The following is a 22,154-nucleotide window of genomic DNA, read 5'->3' as shown; positions in this document are numbered from 1 at the left end:
ACAAATGGCTTTGCAGAATGTTAGAGACATAGTTCCAGAATGACAGGTCCATGCCAGAGATAGAATTAACTATATAGCAGTGACATAATCAGATCCTTCAGAATGAGATCTCTGAATTCCACAAAGTTGATAGTGCATTGAGATCTAGACTCAGTTGACAATGGTTTAGGTGCCTAGCAATCTGAATGGAAACATACAAGAGAGATAAATACCACTGTATATAAATATGAAGCACACTGGATGTCTTCCCCGTTGGTTTCACTCTCTCCGTGTGTGCTGCTGTTGTTATGGTGATGAATTTGCATGTCTCAGTTGAAAAATACATTATCCATTTCAGCAGCAAAATAACAAAGCTAAAGTAGCCTAGTTGAGAGAGCATTAGACTGAAAATCTAACAGTGCATATTTTGACCCCCAAGATTTTTGCATGCTGTGCTCCTGAATTTAGAGGAGCGGCCATAGAGCCAATGCTTTCCACACAGAGGTACTGGGTTCAATCCTTGACATCTCCAGGTAGGACTGGGAAAGACCCTATTTGAAAAGATGGAGAGCTATTGTTCAGCTATTGCACAGAGCTAGATAGACCTGGTATGTTCTGAAGTTTGCCCAGCAGGCTCTCCCCATGCTAATGGGGTATCTGTCCCATACCCACCAACATTTCAGGCCATGCTTACAATCCTCATGCCAACCATCACTTCCTGAGCCCTAACCCCAGTGCTGTTGAATGCTTTAAACTATGTGTCTATATGCTCCGTTCATTCACATGCAACAGCCTGTTGATTTAAAAGCCAAGGTGGTGACTGACCTTTTGATTAAAGATGCACTCCATAGTGTTCATGCACAGCACTGCCATCAGGGTGGGACTTATGGGTAGATGTCCAGGGTTCCATTCAGCAGAATGAGCAATAGGGCCCCCAAATGCAGCAGAGCTGGCTTACTGCTTTTTGAAGTAAGTACAGTAATACATCTAAAGGTTGGGGGTGGGGTATGACCATTAAGTGTTGTGTTTAAAGTGACCTAAATGCATCACTGCTCCTATGCATGCAAGATGCATCTACTCTCCTTTTGAAGACATAACTTCTAGGAAGCATATGAAATCAGAGGTCAAAATTAGGAACAGATTTACTAAGGACAATGCAGCTTTTACAAATAGGAGTATTTGAAGCATTGGTGGTCAACAAAAGAGGTTTAAAGACTGTCTCAAGGCAAATTTTTAAAAATGTAGTATAAACACCAACAATTGGGAAACACTTGTCTGTGAGCACTCCAATTGGAGAACAACTTTACCAAAGGTGTCATGGGCTTTGAAGACGCTCCAACTCAGGACGCAAGGGAGAAACGTGCTAAGAGGAAGGCACGCTTGGCAAATCCATGCCATGATCAACTCCCACCCGGAAACCAATGTCCCCACTGTGGAAGGATGTGTGGATCCATAATTGGCCTCCACAGTCACTTACAGACTCATTGATAAAACTGTGTTTATGGAAGACAATCTTACTCGGCTACGAGTGATTGCCAAAGAAGAAGAAGATTTGAAGCATATGCCTTTCAGGTTGTTGTGCTGGTTGAAGGAGGCTGGGCTAGCACTGGTGCAGCAGATTAATCCAGTGTTTTTCAACCTTTTTTGGGCAAAGGCACACTTGTTTCATGAAAAAAATCACGAGGCACACCACCATTAGAAAATGTTAAAAATTTTAACTCTGTGCCTATATTGACTATATATAAAGTAATTCTCTTGAATTTTTCAATTTTTCCCACGGCACACCAGACAACATCTCGCGGCACACTAGTGTGCCGCGGAACAGTGGTTGAAAAACACTGGATTAATCTATAGGGGTTTCCTCCAGGACTGGACTGGCTTCAGAGGTTGCCAAGACCCACAGTCCAACAGGGGGCCCACTGCCAATCTCCAGGGCCTCCCGACCACTGCTTCCTGTTAACTTGCCCTCTTCAGGGGAGCAATAAATGCTTCGTGCTTTGTCCTATCTCTTTCCAAGAGAGGTGGTACCAGCTGGACACACACAGAAAGAGGCAAAAGAACCAGAACAATGGCAAGGTGAAGGGGGGCCCACTGAGAGCATCTTATCTAAGCACTTCCACTCACCACATATAAAAACATGCAACTGGCACTGGTTTTCTCATTGTGTGTGGAGGATGTAGAAGCTTCAAATGATGTGATGGCGATAGTTCAGTTTCAGGGTATGCATGTGTTAAGATCCTAGGTTTAACACCAGCACCTCCAGTTAAAAGGTGACATTAGTGGAAGAGACTTTAGAAGGTGCAAGAATTTGGCTTCTACACCACCTGTTCTCACCTGTTACCCAGGTGAGGAAACACTTTTCAAATAAAACATGGATCCAATAGAATTGCAGCAAGCACCAGCAGATCCAGTTGGGGACCTGGATTATTAACTGTTGCACCAAGGACATCCTTGCCAACCAGTTGCTCAGCAGCTCCAGTTAGAAAAGACTGCCCAGAGACAGATCAGAATGAAGCTTATATAGTAACAGCAAACGAAGAGTCATAAAACATCAAACATTCTTCTACATACATCAGTAAAGGCTACAGTAGGTCAAGGGATATAAAGAGACATGACCCCACATTGGTATCAACTTCCTTGGGGTGTTCCAACTCACCGGACGGTTGTGGGCCGTTGACATTCCTTTCCCGTATCCGTCCCTGGAACCTCTCGAGGAGATGCCGGAGCTAACTCACAACAGACGTAAGAAAACATCCTGCCATTTGTGCCATTTTCAGGGTCAGATAGGAGAGATGGAGTGCATCGTAGGTGGGAGGCATAGGAGTCACAAAATGCAGGCACGCAGGAATCATTCATGGATGCATTCTAGCCAAAGGTTAAATGCAATTAATATTGAAACTTTTTGTAATAAAAAAAACTACACCCTGGGTCTCTAATTCTTACATCAAAGGGCTACTTCCTTTTAGAGCATATGCCACTGGACTAGACCATCTTCCCCAACCTGGTGACTCCAGATGTTTCAGACTATAACTCCATTCAGCTCCAGGCGGCACAACTACTAGGAGAAAACTTAACTAGAAGGACCAGTGGTCTGATCTGTATAGGACAGCTTCATTAAAAACAACAACAACAACAACAACAACAACAACAACAACCCTGTATTTGTGTTACCTGAAAAGGCCCTGCGTCAGAAGAAGGCTGAATCACAACTTGTTTTTAATCATTTCACAATAGTTATGAACCAGGACTTCATGTTATTTAGCGTTGGGTGACCAATATATTCTAATAAATGAAAGGACTTAGGCTTCCTCACACCCATTATCCTAGTAGACTCGTCCTTTTTCTGTGCTTTATCCATTCTTTCGCAGTTCAGTGACTTTTTTATATATACAATTGCTGCTGATGCTTTTTTGAAGCATAGAGCCACATGATGGGCTAAATAAAACACAATCACAAAAGAAGCAGATTCCCCCCACAATATCATTGTTAACAAAAAAAATGCAAAACAACAGCACATTTATATGGTTATTAGTTAATGTTCTTCTGCAATGTTATGTAGCTAGATTGATCAGAGCACCCAAACAATGGTGTGTGTTTTTTAAGTCCACTTTATTTTTAAATGCTTTATTTCTAGACTTTTCTTTCTTTTCAAAAACCTCCTTTACTCTGGGCACAATCCAACTGGTACCATGAGCCTGAAAGACTGAAAAGCGCCCTCTCCTTTTCGACTTTTGGGGGTGGTGTTGGCAAGGACTACTGGTTCAAAATGCAAATGGGGGTGATGGGGAGGGAGAGGGGGAGAGAAGGTAATCATGATTAATCAAAATCTCATCTGCTAACACGCTTTTAATGTTTGGATGTTGTAAATAAATAGGCTTTTGGTTATCACTGTAGCTCACTAGGACTCATGGCCAACCCTAACACTGGGCAAAGTGAAGCCACTGCCTCAGGCAGCAGATTCTGGGGGTGGTGGCAGAAGGGGAAGTAGCAGAAAGCTGTTGGATGACATAGTTCTGTGTTCCAGTTCAACACCACCTAAACTAGTCTGCTGCTCCCAAGTGCAGATTACAAACCCACCACCAGTCCTGAAGTCAGTTCAACTACCAGTCTCATAAACCTCTAGACATGGAATGAGAGGGGAGTCCCTGTACCATCTTGCCCTTCCATTTAGGCAGGGGGCGGGGGGTGGCTTGGATTGGCCCTGCTAGGGGTCTTTGCAGTTTACCATCCTTCCCTGATCATACACCGAATAACATAACAGTGGGTATTTTGTTAGTAATTATAAATAGACGATGACTTAAAGAGCTTATCACAAGAATCAGAATTTCAGTAGAATCTCAGGTTAGCAGCATCTAATATTGTAGCTGTTCGGCTGTTGTTCAGCATAAATGGCTTGTTGTAATCTTCATGTTTTATCTGTGCTTGGACATCCACTAGTGGGTTTGTACAGTGCTGCTCACTCCACTCACCAACCCCCCTCCCCACTTTAACATACACCCCTTACCATCACTAATCCCAATTTTCACCTTCCCAAACCTATTTTTGAATCCACTTCACTTCTATTCTGCAGCTCCGCTTCGCATCCTTGTTTTCACATTTGCTCCCATGCCCCTGTTTCCCTTCCTCCTCCTTTTGTGCAAGCCCCCTGCACACAGACAACCCTGTGGGTAACCTCCTGCATATTCCCCCTCTCACACATTTCAACCGCTAAGCATCCTTTTCTTCATCTGCCCAGTTATGAAGCCACCACCCCCTCCTGTTTTGCAGCCCCTTTTATACCCCCACTTTCATCTTCATCCCCATTTCCATCCCTTCTTCTCACTTCTTTTTTTCCACACACACACCCTTTTGCAACAACCCCCCCTCCCCACCTGCAAATTGCATAAACAATACCACTCCAAGATTCTGTTCAGCAGCCTCTGCTTTTGTAGCCGGAGTCAGTCCAATCCCTCCCAGGCCAGGTGAGAAAAGGCCTCCGAGGCACGGAGCAGGTCTTCTAGGAATCTCAGCCGAGAATGGACAAGGAGTTACAAGGCAATGGAAAAGATTGTGGAAGTGCTCGGCTTCTATGTAGGGGCCAGTCTTCAATATATGACTCCGACCGTAATTATTATTATTATTATTATTATTATTCAATATATGGCAGGTGAGGATGTTGCAGCGTGGCTGTAGACGCCATGGGTAAAATGCATACTCTTTGCATGCCTTTTGGCACAATACAGCTCCAAGACCACGAAAGTTGGCCAAAATGAAAAGGGGGAAAATCTGATGAATAATAGCAACTGGCACACATCAAGAACTAGATGAGAAGCATTAAAACTCCAGATCCTCCCAGTGCTCACACAGACGTTGCCAACACGGCACAGCTGCACACCACAAGAGCAGGTGAAAACTAAAATGTGACGAAGTGGCTGATTCCTCATGCATAATATAATACATCCCTCCCAGAGGCATTTATGCACCTGCCTTTCATTTAGCTTCTTGTTGCTAACATTTTAAAAGCTTATTGAGGCAGGTACCAGAAAGTGGATGGTCCCAGGGCTTGCTCACACCTTTTGTTGCATTGTATCTTTGCAAAACCTGGAGGCGTACCTCATCATTTTTCTTTTTACTTTCCAATTCTGAATTTATTTATTTTGAAGATTACATTTTAATATTGCATTAATATAATACATATTCAGCAGTACATATTCAACAGGGCAAACTGCATAATGAACTTACGGGATAAGATAAAGTGTATAATAATACAGAACAAAAATGGGCCGTCGTTTTCATGATGGACTGGGCCTGTTAAATGAAAATCATTATTTAAAACAAAATTAAAAATTAAAAAAAAATCTTTCCATTAGCACCTTAGAGCAGTGGACTTGTAATCTGGGGAACCGGGTTCGCGTCTCCACTCCTCCACTTGCAGCTGCTGGGCGACCTTGGGCTAGTGACACTTCTTTGAAGTCTCTCAGCCCCACTCACCTCACAGAGTGTTAGTTGTGGGGGAGGAAGGGAAAGGAGAATGTGAGCCGCTTTGAGACTCCTTCGGGTAGTGATAAAGCGGGATATCAAATCCAAACTCTTCTTCTTCTTCTTCTTCTCCTAATGATGAATCATAAATTTCAGCTGTTGTGGGGAGGACATGAAATCACACGAGTAAGATCACTTGGTGGCCTATGAGCTTTTCCCCTGGCAAGCAGCCCAAGATCACTTTACTTTTACTTTATTTAAGCTTGTACAAATGCCCCACCCCCACCCCCGCACTCTGAAATCCCTGCCTTTTGTGCTCTCTGAAACTTGGAGCTACTTCATAGAAGGCTGGGCATCCTGCAGCATAATTTGTCACAGCCTGCTGCAGGAATGCAAGCAAAAGTTGCGACCTTGCTCCCTGCCTCTGGCAGTAGCTCTCTATCTTTTTCTCCCTCTCTTTGCTCCCACTCAGCCCTGAGAAGGTGGGGAGGAAGGGGGTGCAATGAGCTCTGTTCCTTCCACTAATTTCTCTCTCCCTTTCTTAGTTGCTCATTTAGCTTGAGGGAGGTTTGCTTCCCCAGATGTGTGGGTGATGCTGCAGAAGCTCGTGTGGTACACAGAAGGGAACGCTGCAGCGAGTAATAGCTCTTTAGGGTGTGCCTTTGTTTGCACTGAGCCATCAGCCATTGCAGTAGGGGCCGAGAAGGAGGAGGCTGTGCTGCTGGCAAAATGTGGGCCTTGGCTGGAATGCAAGTCACCCAGCTGTCCTCTGCTCCTGGCAGGATGTCAGAAACACTAGCCATTGATGTGTGGAAGGATCGCCGCCTGCTTTCATGCTGGTTCAAGAAACCACTAGGTGGCCCCCAGATCGCTTTTGGCCTTTCCCTATAGCACACCTATTGTTCTGTTCATCCAGCAGGCTTTCTGGAGGGGGCGGGGGAATGCTTTGGTTATAGAGGTGGGGGTGGAACTGAGAAGGACTGTTGGGGCAGGGCTTCCCCCTGCAGCCCTCTGGCAGGATCTCCTATTGGCAACTGGTTCCCACGCTCCTCTTATGAACCGCTAGCTGCTGCTCTGGCAGAGCCTCAGTTGCTCCACCCACTCAACTGGAGTTAAAGAGCCACATGGTGGTTGCTTGGTTTGCTTGGAGGAAGGTAGCCTTAAATAAGGGTATATAAATATATTAAATAAAGGGTTTCTTTAGGACCCCAGGATATTCTGGAGCTAGATTGCAATCCTTTGGAAGCTGTGTTGAAATCCTGGGATGCCCCCACCTGTGATTCGCAAACCTCTAATAGATCCTCCAAGTTTCTCTATTTTCCAGGGACTGTCCCAGGTTTACAGATGTAGCCCCTGGTTTCTGATATGGTCCTGGAATGTCCCACTTTTCCTTAGGACGTCCCAATTTTCATCGGAGAAATGTTGGCTGGTAAGGAGTCATGCGACCCCTGAGCCAAGGAGATAAGTAACTATACAACCTTTAGAAGACATCTGAAGGCAACCTGTATAGGCAAGCCAGTCAGATGCTTGTGGTATTATTATTATTATGGAATAAAAAGGTAAAGGGACCCCTGACAGTTAAGTCCAGTCACAGACAACTCTGGGGTAGCAATGCTCATCTCGTTTTACTGGCTGAGGGAGCTGGCGTTTGTCCGCAGACAGCTTCCGGGTCATGTGGCCAGCATGACTAAGCCGCTTCTGGCGAACCAGAGCAACGCACGGAAATGCTGTCTCCCTTCCCGCTGGAGTGGTACCTATTTATCTACTTGCACTTGACATGCTTTCGAACTGCTAGGTGGGCAAGAGCTGGGACCGAACAACGGGAGCTCACCCCATCATGTGGATTCGAACTGCCGACCTTCCGATCGGCAAGCCCTAGGTTCAGTGGTTTAGACCACAGCGCCACCCGCGCCCCTATTTTCATCAGAGCAATGTTGGAGGGTATGCTCTTAGGCTTCTCCAAGTTGTCCATGAGACCTTAACGAAAATAGTAAGCATAGGGGACACACAAAGTGGCTGAAGATTTCTGTGGCAGACAGGGTTCACCATAGCTGGGTGATTTTCAGAGCTCCGGGGTTCTCAGTCAGAGATGTAGTGCTGCAATGAAAAATGATAATGCTTGAGTACTAGCAATGATTTTAATTTTTCTCACTGGAAGTTAGCATTATGTGACATTACAGTTTTCATAATATCCAGCTGCTTCCTGGAACTGCATCAGACAGGCATACAGGTGGTGGCCTTTATTGTGGAGCCTCCAGAATGTCCACAGATATTCCTGTGGAGGCAGGATAAATTTAGGGTTTTTTGTGTACTGTTGCTTCTGTGGGGATACTTTGAGGTACCGGTAGACGGTAATTATTGTTACTGGTAATTCTGTATCTTCTGGCTAAAAGTCTCAGGTACTCAGAGGGATTATATCCTTACTCCCCCCCCCCTCTCTCAACATGAGCAAGAACATGCTCTCTTCCTTTCCTCCCTCATCTCTTTAACCCTACAGGAAATACAGTATTTATCTGACAATAGACTGTCTAAATCATTTGGCTTCACCCTTCTAATTGGCTTTTGTAGCTTTTTCAGGAATTATGGTATAGGATCACTTTTCCAAGATGCTGATCCTGTGATTCTCAGCCAGTGATCCTGGTTATGTAAGAGATGTTCTCAGCTTGCAGTTTTCTTACCACAATATCTCCTGACATCTTCAAAGAGTAGAGGCCTTCAGTAAGCTGAAAATTTGTTTCCTTCTGACCTCTCTTCTCTCTATCCTCCCTCCCACCAGCCATGTTTCTGTATATACCAATATGTGCCTATCAATTCAGAATGGCATTTCATGCAGCTAACAAAGTGGACTCTGATCCCCACAGCAACTTATGCCCTAATAAGTTTGATAGGTGCCACATAGGTTTGTTGTTTCTTATTATTTTGGTATCTCCTGCATTCTAGGTTGCCTGCTGATCTGAACGAATTTTGGGCTTCTCCACGTATAACCATTATTCAACAGTTAATCCACTTTTTGCCATTCAGAATAGACTGGAGTTGCCCATTCCCCCACATATATTTAAATATGCATATGAAGGGCACTTTTGGTTTTTCTCATTCATACCAGTAGGTGTTCTCTTTTGTCTTTGTTCTCACGTTATTCTGTTATGCTGAATAAGAGAGCTGCATTTGTACCTTGGGGTGGGTTTAGGTTTTTTTGTTTTGTTTTTGTTTGGTTTTTGGTTTTTGGTTTTCCCTGCCCAGGAAGTGTGCAAAAGCACACAGTCAGTTAGTTTTAAGCTGTCAGCTCACACTTTTCAGATTGCTGTGCAGTATCTGGTTTGCATGATATCTATCTATCTATCTATGGCACAGGAGTGCACAGGAAATAGCCATATGCATTGAGAGGAAAGGATTGAAAGCATTGAGGAAGTAATGCGTGTGGAAAGGGGAGTAGTAGCAGAAAGTGGTGATTGATTCACCCGACTCCCAGACAATGAAAGAAAACATCTGTGACCCTGATAGGAGTGCTTTGGAGCCCAAATTCCCACAACTTACTTTTGCTTTATAGCAGAAATTAGGTGGTTGGGTGTGTTGAATTGAGGGTTATGATAGATGGGTGAGCAGGCAAATCATGGATGGGAGCAGAAGCCCTCCACTGTTGAGAGAGCAGGGTTACTCACCATCACCAAATGCATTTCCAAACCAGGCAGTTGGGGCAGAAGTCCATGGCCCCAAATGCATCAGGGTTCACATACTACATATTGAAATAAGCTATATATATATATAATTACCATACAGATCCATCCCCACCCATAAGAACATGAGATTAAGAGTCTTGAACTACCTAACTGTACCACTAAAACTAGGTGTGAAATCAATGCTGAAAGCTTGCATTGCTGCTTCTTACTCAGCTCTAAAAATCGCTACAAACTAGCCCTTGAGGGGAAACGTGGGATTGAAGTGGTTCAGGAGGAAGCTTGTCTGGATTCTCAGGCATGAATGAGCAAGCAAATGGTGCCAATACCAGAAAAACTTGGCTAGCATGGAAGCAGCCGTGCACTGGGGGGAAGATGTTCCTCTGTTCACCTGGCCGTATGGCGGCTCTGGGCATCCTAATGAGAGGCAGCTAAGAATTCATGCATGAGTTATGCTGCAACTTGGCCCTCTTCCAGATGTCAGGTGTGTGAGCTCCACATCCATTGAGAACTCCCCTATTTCATAATGAGTTGCTAAACAGAGGCTGTTCAGTTGCTCATTTTAAGGCTTTGACTTGGACTGTGTTTTACTGTAAACTGCACTGGTATCATCTCATGCCTTTTGAAATATGATACACAGATTGTTGGTAAAAGATGGTATAGAAAATTAGCAAGTGTCAGTAATAAACAGGGGGAGGGGAGCAAAAGCGGGAAGAAGAGATTCACGCGTCACTTCCGGAGCACCAAGGGGTTATTGTGCTGGAAAAGGCGCGTAACGGAAGATAGCAGTTAGGATGTTTGTTTTAATGGAGTGCAGACGTGAATTATAGCTCTGTAATTAGTAAGGACAATAAAATGCTTTCAAAAGCGAGAAACGAGCCGGCTGTTATCTCACCGCAACACCAAAGGCAAGGTTGCCGTGACAACACATCCTAACTCCACTGCGTTGCTGTGGGACTGTTGGAAAGGAGACATGGAAGGGGTCGAAGAGAAGCTGAAAGCTGCGAGGGCCAGCTGGGAGATTCAAGCCAAGGAAGCAATTTTGAAAGTTCGGCAGGAAGGAGAAGCCAGAGCTGATGATTTGGAAGAGATAAATAAGCGTTCTGAGCTTCGAGTTGCCAAACTGGAGGAAGATTTACGAGATCTTCAAATTAGGCTTGATGAGGCTCGCAAGACCGGTGGAGGAGGAGCCACAGCAGTGGTGACTCAGAGGCAACAGCTGGCATCAGTGAGTAAGTTTGATGGGGACCCCAGGGGATATTTGGGGTTCAGGACTGAGGTTGATTATGCCCTGAGGGTGAGAGGGAGAGACTTTGAGACTGATGCTGAGAAGGTAGCCTTTATTATTTCACACATGACGGGGTCAGCGAGAGAATGGGTACGCCCACTTTTGGCAAGTAACAACCCAGCGCTTGGGAATCTCCAGGATTTCTTGGATGCCATGGCGGCTCATTACACAAGTGACATTGATCAAGAGATAACAAAGCAGGAACTCATGAGTCTCAGACAAGGGAAAGGGACAGTGAGAGATTATGTGGCTAAATTTACCCTTCTCTGCCATAAACTGGGATGGGAGATTTTAGCCCCACAAACTGAAGCGCTCTTTCAGCAGGGGCTGAACCCGGAAATTTTGGATGAAATAAGCAGGGGACCGAAACCCAAGGATACGGATGCTTATATCAAACTGGCTCTGCAAGTGGGGGTTCGGCAGGAACTAAGGGAATGGGAAGGGCGAAATGTACCGGGCAGTAAGACATTCCATGCTTACAGGAGGCCTTCCCAGGGTGTTCAGCCGGTTCAGGGAAACAGGCAGCATCTGCCCCCCGAAGAGCCAATGGAAATCGGTCGTTTGGACACAAGAGAAAGCCTCAAAGAGAAACCTCGCAGGGAGCTGCTAAGCAAGGGGGAGAAGGAGACGCGCAAATGCTTTGTGTGTGACAGGACGGGACACCTAGCCCATAATTGTTCGCAGAAGCGAGTGTGGCAAGGGATGGCAGCGGCTGCGGGGCAGGAGGCGAGTGGGGAAGCACAGGAGCAGGGAGACGCCAAACGCCTGGTTGGAAAAAAGAGAGGAGCAGACCGACCAGGCGGCACGCAAGTAAACCCCCCACAACGGCAGAGTGCAGTGACTCCAAGGGAGCCCAGGCCGGGAATTGTGCTGATGGTACGGCTGGAATTGCCAAACGGGTACCCCCTAGAGGTAGAAGCTCTACTAGATTCGGGCAGCTCAGCCTCTTTCATGTCCGAAAGCTTCGCCAAGGCCCACCAGATCCATTTACTGCCTTTGGATTTTCCCCTGGTGGTGACCACAATTGATGGGAGAGAGCTGCTGGGGGGCCAAGTGAGACATCAGACACCGCCCATGAGGATGAGCGTCTCGAGGCATCAGGAAGTGATTGCTTTCAATGTCACACACCTGTCCGGAGCGCCAATCATATTGGGCATGAGCTGGTTAGATCTTCACGATCCGGTCGTTGCCTGGCACCAGAGGTCGCTCACCTTCGGATCTTCGCATTGCACGGAGAATTGCCTGATGGAGGTGGAAACGTCGGAGACGGAGGGGAGGATCGCCACGGTACGGTTGGAAGACTCCAGGGGAATTCCACCACAGTATGAAGATTTCAAGGAAGTGTTCAGTGAAAAGGAAGCCAACAGACTGCCCCCCCATAGGCCGTATGATTGTCAAATTGAGTTGCTGCCGGGGGCAAAGTTGCCTGCAGGAAAGTTGTATTCTATGTCGGAGCAGGAGTTGCAGGAGCTGAAGGAATTCCTCACACTGAACTTGGAAAGGGGATTCATTCGAGAATCCAAAGCGGTGGGAGGAAGTCCGATTTTTTTCGTGGACAAGAAAAATACGGCACAAAAACGCCTTATTTGCGACTACAGGATCTTAAACTCGCGAACGAAACCGACCGCCTTTCCGATGCCCAGGATCGACGACTTGTTGGCGGCAGTGCGTAAGGGGAAGATTTTCACGAAGTTGGACTTACGAGGAGCTTACAACCTCATAAGGATCAGAGAAGGAGATGAGTGGAAAACAGCTATGTTTACCCCGTTTGGCACCTACGAATACACAGTGATGCCTTTTGGCCTCCAGGCGGGCTCACACACCTTTCAAGCCTTTATGCACCATGTGCTGGGTCCCTTGTTGTACCGGAGCTGTGTATGTTTCTTGGACGATATCTTGGTTTATTCGGAAAATGAGAAGCAGCATGAGCAGCATGTGAGACAGGTGTTGCAGAAGTTGAAACAGCATCAACTGTATGCGAAGCTGGAGAAATGCCAATTTCATGTGCGGCAAGTGGACTTTCTGGGGTACAGGGTGTCGGACAAAGGTCTGGCAATGGACGGGGAGAAGGTAAAGGCAGTGTTGGATTGGAAAACACCCAAGACCAGAAAAGATGTACAACGCTTCATTGGGTTCAGCAATTTCTACCGCAAGTTCATCAGGAATTTTGCGCAGCTCACTAGCTCAATAACCGACACGTTGAGTACTAAGAAGAAGTTTCAGTGGACTCCAGAGGCGCAGGAGGCGTTTGAGCAGTTACGCAAGGTATTCGCCTCAGAGGAACAGCTGCTGCACCTCGACGCGGAGCAGCCCATACGCATGGAAACTGATGCGTCGGACAGGGCGGTAGGAGCGGTACTGCTGCAACAGGATGCAGCAGGCGACTGGAGACCTTGTGCGTTTTTCTCAAGAAAACTCAGCAAATCGGAACGCAACTACACCATCTGGGATAAGGAGCTGTTGGCCATTGTAGCGGCGCTCAAAAAATGGAGGCATTTCCTTATCGGAGCCCGCCATCAGATCCAGATCTACACGGATCACAAGAATCTGGAGTACTGGAGAACAGCCAGAGTGCTCAACCAGAGACAGCTCAGATGGGTGGAATTTTTTGCCGACTTTGATTTCAGGATCCATTATGTCCCGGGGGACAAGAATGCGAGGGCGGACGCCTTGTCTCGCAAGCCGCAGTACCTAGAGGACGAGGGAGTGCCGGAGGAGAGACATGTGATGCCACCCAGCCGATGGCAGTGCGCTGGAGCCAGGGATCAAGAGTCTCTCATACGACGTCTAACTAGGGAAGATGCGTTTGCGCAGCAGAAATTCAAAGACCTGCAACAAGGTACAGGGGTGGAAGACGGCTTCGTAGCCAAGGATGAACTGTTGTTCTACAAGGGAGCATTATATGTTCCGGGGGATCACTTGAGGGCTAAGGTTCTCAAGCAACTGCACGATAGCCCTTCGGCAGGGCACCCGGGACAGCAAAAGACCTTGCAGTTGGTCACCAGGGATTTCTGGTGGCCAGGGGTGCAGGAGGACGTTAAAGGCTATGTGCAAGCTTGTGATTTGTGTCAACGGGTCAAAAGTGACAATAGACCCCCTGCCGGACTGTTGCATCCCATGCCCACCCCGGGGAGGCCATGGGAGATGGTGTCCATTGACTTCCTGACAGATCTGCCGGCGTCGAAGGGCAAGACGGCAGTGCTAATCGTAGTGGACATGCTCACCAAGATGTGCCATTTTGTGGCTTGTCCCAGGGCAGTGTCGGCAGAGGAGACAGCCAGGTTGTTTGTAGACAACGTTTTCAAGCTGCATGGAGTACCATCGAGGGTCGTGAGCGACAGAGGCCGCCAATTTACGTCGCGGTTCTGGCGCAAGCTCATGGAGCTCTTGGGTGTGGAACTCAACTTGTCGACGGCCAGGCACCCGCAAACGAATGGACAGGCAGAGAGGGCCAATGCTATACTGCAGCAGTACCTACGTTGCTACGTTAGCCGACGACAGACGGACTGGCCAAAGTTCCTAGCTTTAGCGGAATTTGCCTATAATAACTCAGTTAATGTTTCCACAGGGATGACACCCTTTCTTGCGAACTATGGAGGACATCCGAAGTCGTTCCCGAGGGGAGAGGACCGGGGCCCGAGTGTGCCAGCGGCAGAAGATTTTGCGGAGGAGATGCTCCAACTGCACGAGCAACTCAAGAGCACGCTGGACAGGGCCAAAGAAGCCTATAAGAGGGCTTCGGATCAGCATCGGAGGGAGGGGGAGGCCATCAGGGTGGGGGACAGGGTGTGGTTGTCCTCCAGGGGGCTGCCCACCAGAAGCAGGTGCAGGAAGTTAGAGCACAGACGTTTGGGACCCTTCGAAGTAGTGGGCCAGGTCAATCCCGTAGCCTTCAAGCTGAGGTTGCCTGAGGACATGAGAATTCACCCCGTGTTTCACAGAGCGCTGTTAACACCATACAGGGAAGGGCACCCTTATCAAGGGGAAGGGGGGGTGACAACAGGGCCTTCAGTGGAGGAAGTGGGGGCAGGCAATGAGGCCACTGAGATCCTCGATTCCCGGTGGAGGGAGGGGCAGGTGGAATACTTGGTAGCCTGGGAAGGGGAGGACCCCGAGAACAACACATGGATGCGCCATGATAATATTCAGGAGGAATACCTCAAGGCCGAATTCCATGCGTTATACCCACAAAAGCCAGCCCCACCGGGGTATGAATGTTGGCAGGGACATCAGGAGGAGGGCATGGGGGACCAAGGGTCCAGAGGAGGGGAGGAGGCAGAGGAACCCCATCCAGACTGGTCAGAGGAGGAGGTGGACGAGGTAGTGTCATTCGCACCCTTTACGACGGAACAGTGGAAGACGGTGTTTGAGTCGGATGAAAATGAGGACACAGACTTCCTGGGGTTTGTCACTCCACCGCGCACGGAACAGTGGCAGCATGGGAACGGGGAAGTGGAGAATGTTAGCACGATCATACACCATCCGCTTGAGTCCAGCGACTCCGGGGAGGAAGGGGGCTTGGAGGAGGGAGTGGATGTCACGGAGACAAGCCTGGATCGGGAGAGGAGCGTGGGAGGAGGATCAGTGAGGGAAAGCAGCAAAACAGACAGGCAGGGGGAGGGGGCGAGGTATCGAGAACCGGGCCCATTAATCTCAACAGATACGTCCGACGATGATGACAGCAATCTCTTAGAGGTATCGCCAGAAGAAAGGGGGAGTGCTGATGTCAGTAATAAACAGGGGGAGGGGAGCAAAAGCGGGAAGAAGAGATTCACGCGTCACTTCCGGAGCACCAAGGGGTTATTGTGCTGGAAAAGGCGCGTAACGGAAGATAGCAGTTAGGATGTTTGTTTTAATGGAGTGCAGACGTGAATTATAGCTCTGTAATTAGTAAGGACAATAAAATGCTTTCAAAAGCGAGAAACGAGCCGGCTGTTATCTCACCGCAACACCAAAGGCAAGGTTGCCGTGACAGCAAGCAATAAATCCCCCGAGGTACCCTTGATTTTATATTCGGGTAAATCCAATATTAACGCTTTCTGCCCAAGTTGCTGCAAGCCTCTCAAGTAAGTCTTCTCAGTGTTTATTTCCCTTCTGTAATGGATAATGTATGCAGCTTTCCTGATTACCTAGTTCATAAGCCTTGGAGCACTCTTTAATTCCCTCCTCAAGGGTTTGAAGAAATGCAGTCACAGGCACAAATGAGCTAGACTGTTTGAGTAATGGTTGCCATTTGAGTAATGATTCCCCGTTGTTATGACAAAATTGAGCATCATTTGAGATGTAGAGCTGATTGTGAGGTTTCTAATTATCTCATGACCTTATAGCTCTGCTTCTGTAGAGATCAAAAGAATCCAAGAATACAACTTGGAGGCAAAGTCATAATCAAGGATTGAGGGAGAGTTGGTGACAGCACAAAAGCAATGGAATTGCAAAACCACATGATCACATCTAGGATTGCTGATAGGCCCAATGCAAGCCTCCATACATACAGGTGAAACTCGAAAAATTAGAATATCGTGGAAAAGTCCATTTATGTAAGCAATTGTTTTCATTAGCTACTGGAGTTTAATATATGAGATAGAATCATGACATGCAAAGCGAGATATGTCAAGCCTTTGTTTGTTATAATTGTGATGATTATGGCATACAGCTGATGGAAACCCCAAAGTTGAAATTGTTAATTTGGGGTTCTCATCAGCTGTACGCCATAATCATCACAATTATAACAAATAAAGGCTTGACATATCTCGCTTTGCATGTCATGACTCTATCTCATATATTAGTTTCACCTTTTAAGTTGAATTACTGAAAGAAATGAACCTTTCCACGATATTCTAATTTTTCGAGTTTCACCTGTATATTTTATTTTTTAAAGAACTCACATGTGGCAGCCACTTCTCTATCATGTCTAACCACTATTTGTGAGTTGGTTTATGAGTACTTCCAAATTAGTTGGTCTCCATTTTCCTTCCTACTGGGAGAGCAATTCAAGGGAGCCCAATTTTGAGGTAGAATTTCACTATCGGAACATTGAGGCCACCACCGCCCCCCGTCCCCAATATGCACTGAAGGAAACCTTGATATCATTAAAAAATAATGCATAGACATGGTGGGCCTTTTGTGATAGCAGCAGGTGAAACTTCCCCCAGGTTTGTCAGGAAGAAGAACTGTCAAGCCTCACAGCTTCTCAGAAATTCTCAAAGTACCAAGATTTCACTGGGTCTGTATTTTGGATTGAAATTGTAGGTTTTGATATAAAAGAAGTTTCAATCAATGCATTTTACCGAAATTCCAAAAGGCTGTCACATCAAATTGGATACCATTTTCCCTGTATCAATATGGTGATATAACACAAGACCACTTACAGTTAACAGTGCCGCTTAAGGACAACTTGACATGACTTTGACTTCATAATATCTATTTTCCGAAAATGCATCGCATTGTTTCCAGCTGCTGTTGACTGCCTTGTTTTCAAAACATACTGAGCAGCCGCTGTTCATGTTGTGTCTCTGCAACTCTGCTTTAAAGCAGCAACAGAAATGATGAGTCAACTGTATCATAGAGACCTTCTGAAACCATGGACACAGCTTAGGGATGAAGGAGGTTCTATATGGGGAATTAGCCTACTGCACATAGGTAAAGGTTTGCATCCATTGCTCTGCCTGCATGTTTTTCTGGCCCTTTCCACCACTGGCATGAAGCCTACAACCTGAAAAGTGGGTCCATAACCCCTTGACCAGTGTATTCTTTGAACGTTTGCCATGGCCATCTTAAATCAGTCATAATAACCATGTGAATGTCTTCAACGGAGGTGAAAAGTATCATTAAAAAACAAAACGAAGTAAGAGCATTCGTGCCCTGAATGCATATTGCCGTGACCAGTGCACCGCCCCATTTCATCACTTACAGTAGACTCCTAAAAGTACAGATGCTCCTTAAAAATGAAGGAAAGGTGGCTTCTCCCCACTCTCTATGCCCACTTCAAATGGCATCTCTGGAAACCACCAGCAGCATAATAAAAGAGAACATTTCTTTTCCCCACCCTCCTATTATTGTCTGATTCCCTCTGTGCTCTAATCTATATATGTACGTTGTCAAATTTCATTCCATCCCGACCCAAAGAAATAATAAATTGTCCCAATTAATGCAAGGTTCAACATAACAGTGGGTGGAACGAGTCAGGTATAGTAAATAAGGAAGAAGAAGTACAATAGTAAATAAGGATGGAAAAGTAGTAGTACAGGCTTTTCTGTGCAGTTTCTCCCCCTGCTAGAATGAAAACGCTCCTGGGAATTATTATCATAATGCCACCTCAACAGCTGCCAGAGACCATGAGTAAACTTTGGAGCAACTGGCAGGGAGGACGAAGCTGTTTTTAAATGCCTTGGCCATGACAGAGGAAGAGGGCTTCCCTGCTAGCAGCTGCCTCCTACTATAATTTCTAATTACATCTCTTATACAGTGACAGAGGAAGGCAAAAGGCACCTGAAGAATTCCCCCAAGAGGCCCTGGTCCATTAAATTTGGGGACATAGGGCACTGCTTTCTACTGAGTTAGACCACTGTTATCTACACTGACTGGGAGCAGCTGTCCAGGGTTTCAGGTGGGGCACATTCCCAGTTCTACCTGAAGATGCTGAGGATTGAGGCTGGGGCCATCTGCATACTGGGTGTGCAGGTATGGTCCTTTCCCCAAAGGAGAAACTTAGGTCTTAACCCAGCAGTTGGTAACAGCTATGGATTTTCTTTACATGGCTCTCCAAAGCAGAAATGTGACTGGCTGCTTTAGGCTTGTTGGCATTTTGTGCACACTTTGGTTTTGATAGACATTGAATCCTTTAGTTTGTCAGCTCCTACTCTGGAACTCCCTGCTCATTGACTTTAGGCTGGAACACACATTTGCTGTTCTCTTTTTGGCACCTGTTAATTTTTTGTTGTTGTTGAAGCAAGGTTACCCAGAATGTAAAGTTGACATGCATTTTAATCTGCAATTTAACACACATACACACATATAATAAGAGATGAACATATATATGAACTTGCTTAACCTTGACCTTTATTATCTTTGTGTGTGTTTGTTTGTAAATTGCTTAGAGGTTTTATTTACAATTAAGTAGCATGCAAAATATGTTAAATAAGAATAAATAAATAAGCAGCTGGTTGGTTGGTTGGTTGGTTGGTTGGTTGGTTAAGCATGCACATAAGAAAAAGAGCAGCCTTCTCTGGTGCTCGAAAAGGGTGAGTGGAAAATCCCTGATTTTGTTGCCCCTGAAAAACAGGCCAAACCAGTCTCCCTTTCAGAAGGAAGCAGCTGATAAGCAGAATCACAAATGCTTGTTTCAGGAAGGATTCCAACCTACCAACAGTGTTCTTCTAACCAGCTGATTTGGTGGCTATTTTTGGTATTCTACATATCACGGTTACACATTCAGGGAATGGCTGGAGATTACAACTGTGGCACAGCAGTCAGGAATCCCAGGATAACTCTCCTTTGCTAGCCTTCCAGTCCTCTTGCTTGTCTTTCTGCAGTTTAAAAATAGTTAAGGAAGTCTAACAAGTGACCAAGCTTAGTTGCTTTGTAAAAAAAAAAATCGGCACTTCCTGCTTGGTGGCTATTTTTAGCTGTGATGCAGTGTCCAAAGTGTTAACTAATTGAGTCATCATATTTCATATTTGGCCACAGAAAATGGCAGTGGAAGAGGGAGAATGCTTCCTGGACCAAGTAAGCCTTTGCGGATGCTGTAACAAGAGTGACTTTTGATTTATATGTACTCGTAAGCTAGTAATGTGTGTTTTGCTTTGTTTTAGTTAGCAGTAGTAGAACTTTTAACATTCAGGGCACTTATCTATTTGCAGATAAATGTTCACATGGCTCTAGTGGCTTAATTTTGTTGACTGTGTTTTATCTGTAATCTGAATGATGCAAGATCATTTTCCACTGTGATTGAAATGGTGTGTTCAGGATGCAGCATAAAGGGATTCTGGAAGAATTAAAAAATGGGCTGTTTTGTGTCAAGAGGCCTAGAATAGCTTGGATGAATATTATTTCATAACGCTTTTTCATTTTGTGGTGTTTTACCAGGTAATTTCTAGCAAGGTCTTAATATATCAAACAGCCATACCTGGCTGAATTGAAACATGTCATTGGAAAGGGAGCTGAAAGTGCTGATGCTGCAGATACCAAATCAAATCAAAAATCCTGCAAACATGCAGTGCAGTTTATCCTATGACCTCAGAGGTGGTGCTTAGGTGGACAGGATTTCTTGTCAGAACATTAGTTTGCAAGATTAGGTCACAATCCTGTAAACCACATTATGCAGTATTTGAGCAATTAATTGGAGGGGGGATTGTGGAGGGATATAATGTATTTTCCTGTAGAACAGCAATAGTTGCAAAAATCAATCGCTCTAGTGAAGGTTGTTATTCCTCAGGTATTGCTGGTAAAAGGAGAATAAATTCCTCCTGAAGGTCAGCAGTATTTACATGATGAATTGTGGTGATGAAAATAATTCGGAAGGAATGATACAACCATATTGTCTTGCACAGCCTTGTTTAAATGCCAGTGAACTTGGATGGATACTCATGCATACATATGTTTGTGTGGGTATGTTGTTTTTGTGTGTGTTACGTATCTCTGTATGTATATAATATACACATACACATCAATACACAGATACACACACTGCATTTAAACTGGGGTGGGGGGACAGTATCAACTCAGATAAACCATGATATGTGATCTTATTGTATCTGAAATAATTTTTGTAAGCATATTTTCAAAAGCAGCTTTAGTTGCTGGATTACCAACAGATTAATTTACGGTGCAAAACAGCTGGCGACAATAACACAAGGGGCAGCAGAGCTTGTGAAAGTCAATGCAGAGTTCCCTGCATCAGTTGCACAAAGAGATGTGGGCACCTCCCTGGGGGCGGAGTTTTCACAAACTGTTTCCTCCCCTTTCCTGATCCTTTAACTTCAGGCTACTGTGTTTCAGGTTGTATTATAGCAACATACCCTCCATCACCTGACCAAAGAAAATAAAGATGTGTACTCATTAGTAATGCCTGCTAGTTCCCATGCTGAGGTTTTTCTCTGCCTGCTAGATATTGATTGTGCTTGTTTCCTGGGCGCAATAGCCGGGCTTCGCAAGCTGCAGCAGGGTATGCTGAGGTGAGGGCTGTAACTGTTTCCTAAGAATGTGTAACCAAGCGTTCAACCCTACAATAGGTCAGGTTGTACTTTTAATAGAACAGCTTTAATCCAAAGCCACTCAGCAACAAACACCAGCTGGAAAGGAGTTTTTTGGGGGGGCACAGAAGGGAAGCAGTGTGGAGACGTGTGTGCCCTTCCATGAACATCCACAGATGTACATCCACATCTCCCCCCCCCCATCCAGATTTTTAACTTTCAGGAAGACCCAAGGCAGAGGGTACATCTTTCTCACATGCACTTTCTAATACAACCCTTTGAGCTGTGTCCCCAGTGTTGTCTCAGAAGGCAAAATAGGGGTCATGAGACACCAGGTAGAGCCAGAAACTGGAACTGTTCCTAGTGGCAGTTGGAACATATGTAACTACAGTGGTACCTTGGGTTAAGAACTTAATTCGTTCTGGAGGTCTGTTTTTTAACCTGAAACTGTTCTTAACCTGAAGCACCACTTTAGCTAATGGGACCTCCCACTGCTACTGCGCCACCAGAGCACAATTTCTGTTCTTATCCTGAAGCAAAGTTCTTAATCTGAAGCGTTATTTCTGGGTTAGCGGAGTATGTAACCTGAAACGTATGTAACCTGAGGTACCACTGTATTGGTGCAGGGCTCCCGGAAGGCAAGCCAGAACACTGGAAGGAGGACCGTTGTCCATGATCGAAACCCAGTTTGCAACAATCAGGCTTAGCTGAAGTTCAGAGCTACAGTTGCAACGTCCCAAGTCTTTTCTAGCCAGTTGTGGTTGGTGCCAGCTGCGTTCCTGAATATATTGTTCATTGGGTCCCCGTTGCTTGGACGCAGTGTGGCGAAATCGTTGCATTCACTAGCTTATGTAGCTTTTAAAAAGAGTACACGGACCCATGCAGTTTAGGTCTGTTGATGCTGGCTATTAGCCAGGAGAGCCAAGTGGCATCTCCATTCTTAAGAGACAGTATGGTTCTTGTTGTTGGATGCTGAGAATAAGCAGCAGGAGGTGACCTTAACCTTTATGCCCTTCTGGTGAACTTGCAGAGGCACTTGGCAGACTTTTGTTGGAAACGGAATGC

The 22,154-nt window shown here is 45.8% G+C and overlaps 1 protein-coding gene across 42 annotated transcripts in view; it reads left to right on the top strand.

The window, feature by feature from the left end:
* ANK3 (ankyrin 3) overlaps positions 1–22,154 on the top strand; it is a 218,221-nt gene that overhangs the window by 40,990 nt on the left and 155,077 nt on the right. The window contains exon 1 of one of the 42 annotated variants that reach the window (XM_033148854.1): positions 19,251–19,623. The exons of the other annotated variants lie outside the window; for them this stretch is intronic. Within the exon in view, the coding sequence (XP_033004745.1) occupies positions 19,588–19,623 (36 nt within the window). The 5' untranslated portion in view covers positions 19,251–19,587. Of the gene's footprint in view, positions 1–19,250; positions 19,624–22,154 lie in introns of those variants that run through there. 42 annotated transcript variants of the gene reach the window in all.

The sequence above is a fragment of the Lacerta agilis genome, chromosome 5 (genome assembly GCF_009819535.1).
Source record: "Lacerta agilis isolate rLacAgi1 chromosome 5, rLacAgi1.pri, whole genome shotgun sequence".
Lineage (NCBI taxonomy): Eukaryota > Metazoa > Chordata > Lepidosauria > Squamata > Lacertidae > Lacerta > Lacerta agilis.
Note: the sequence above shows the minus strand (reverse complement) of the source record. Positions and strands in the feature narration are given on the sequence as shown.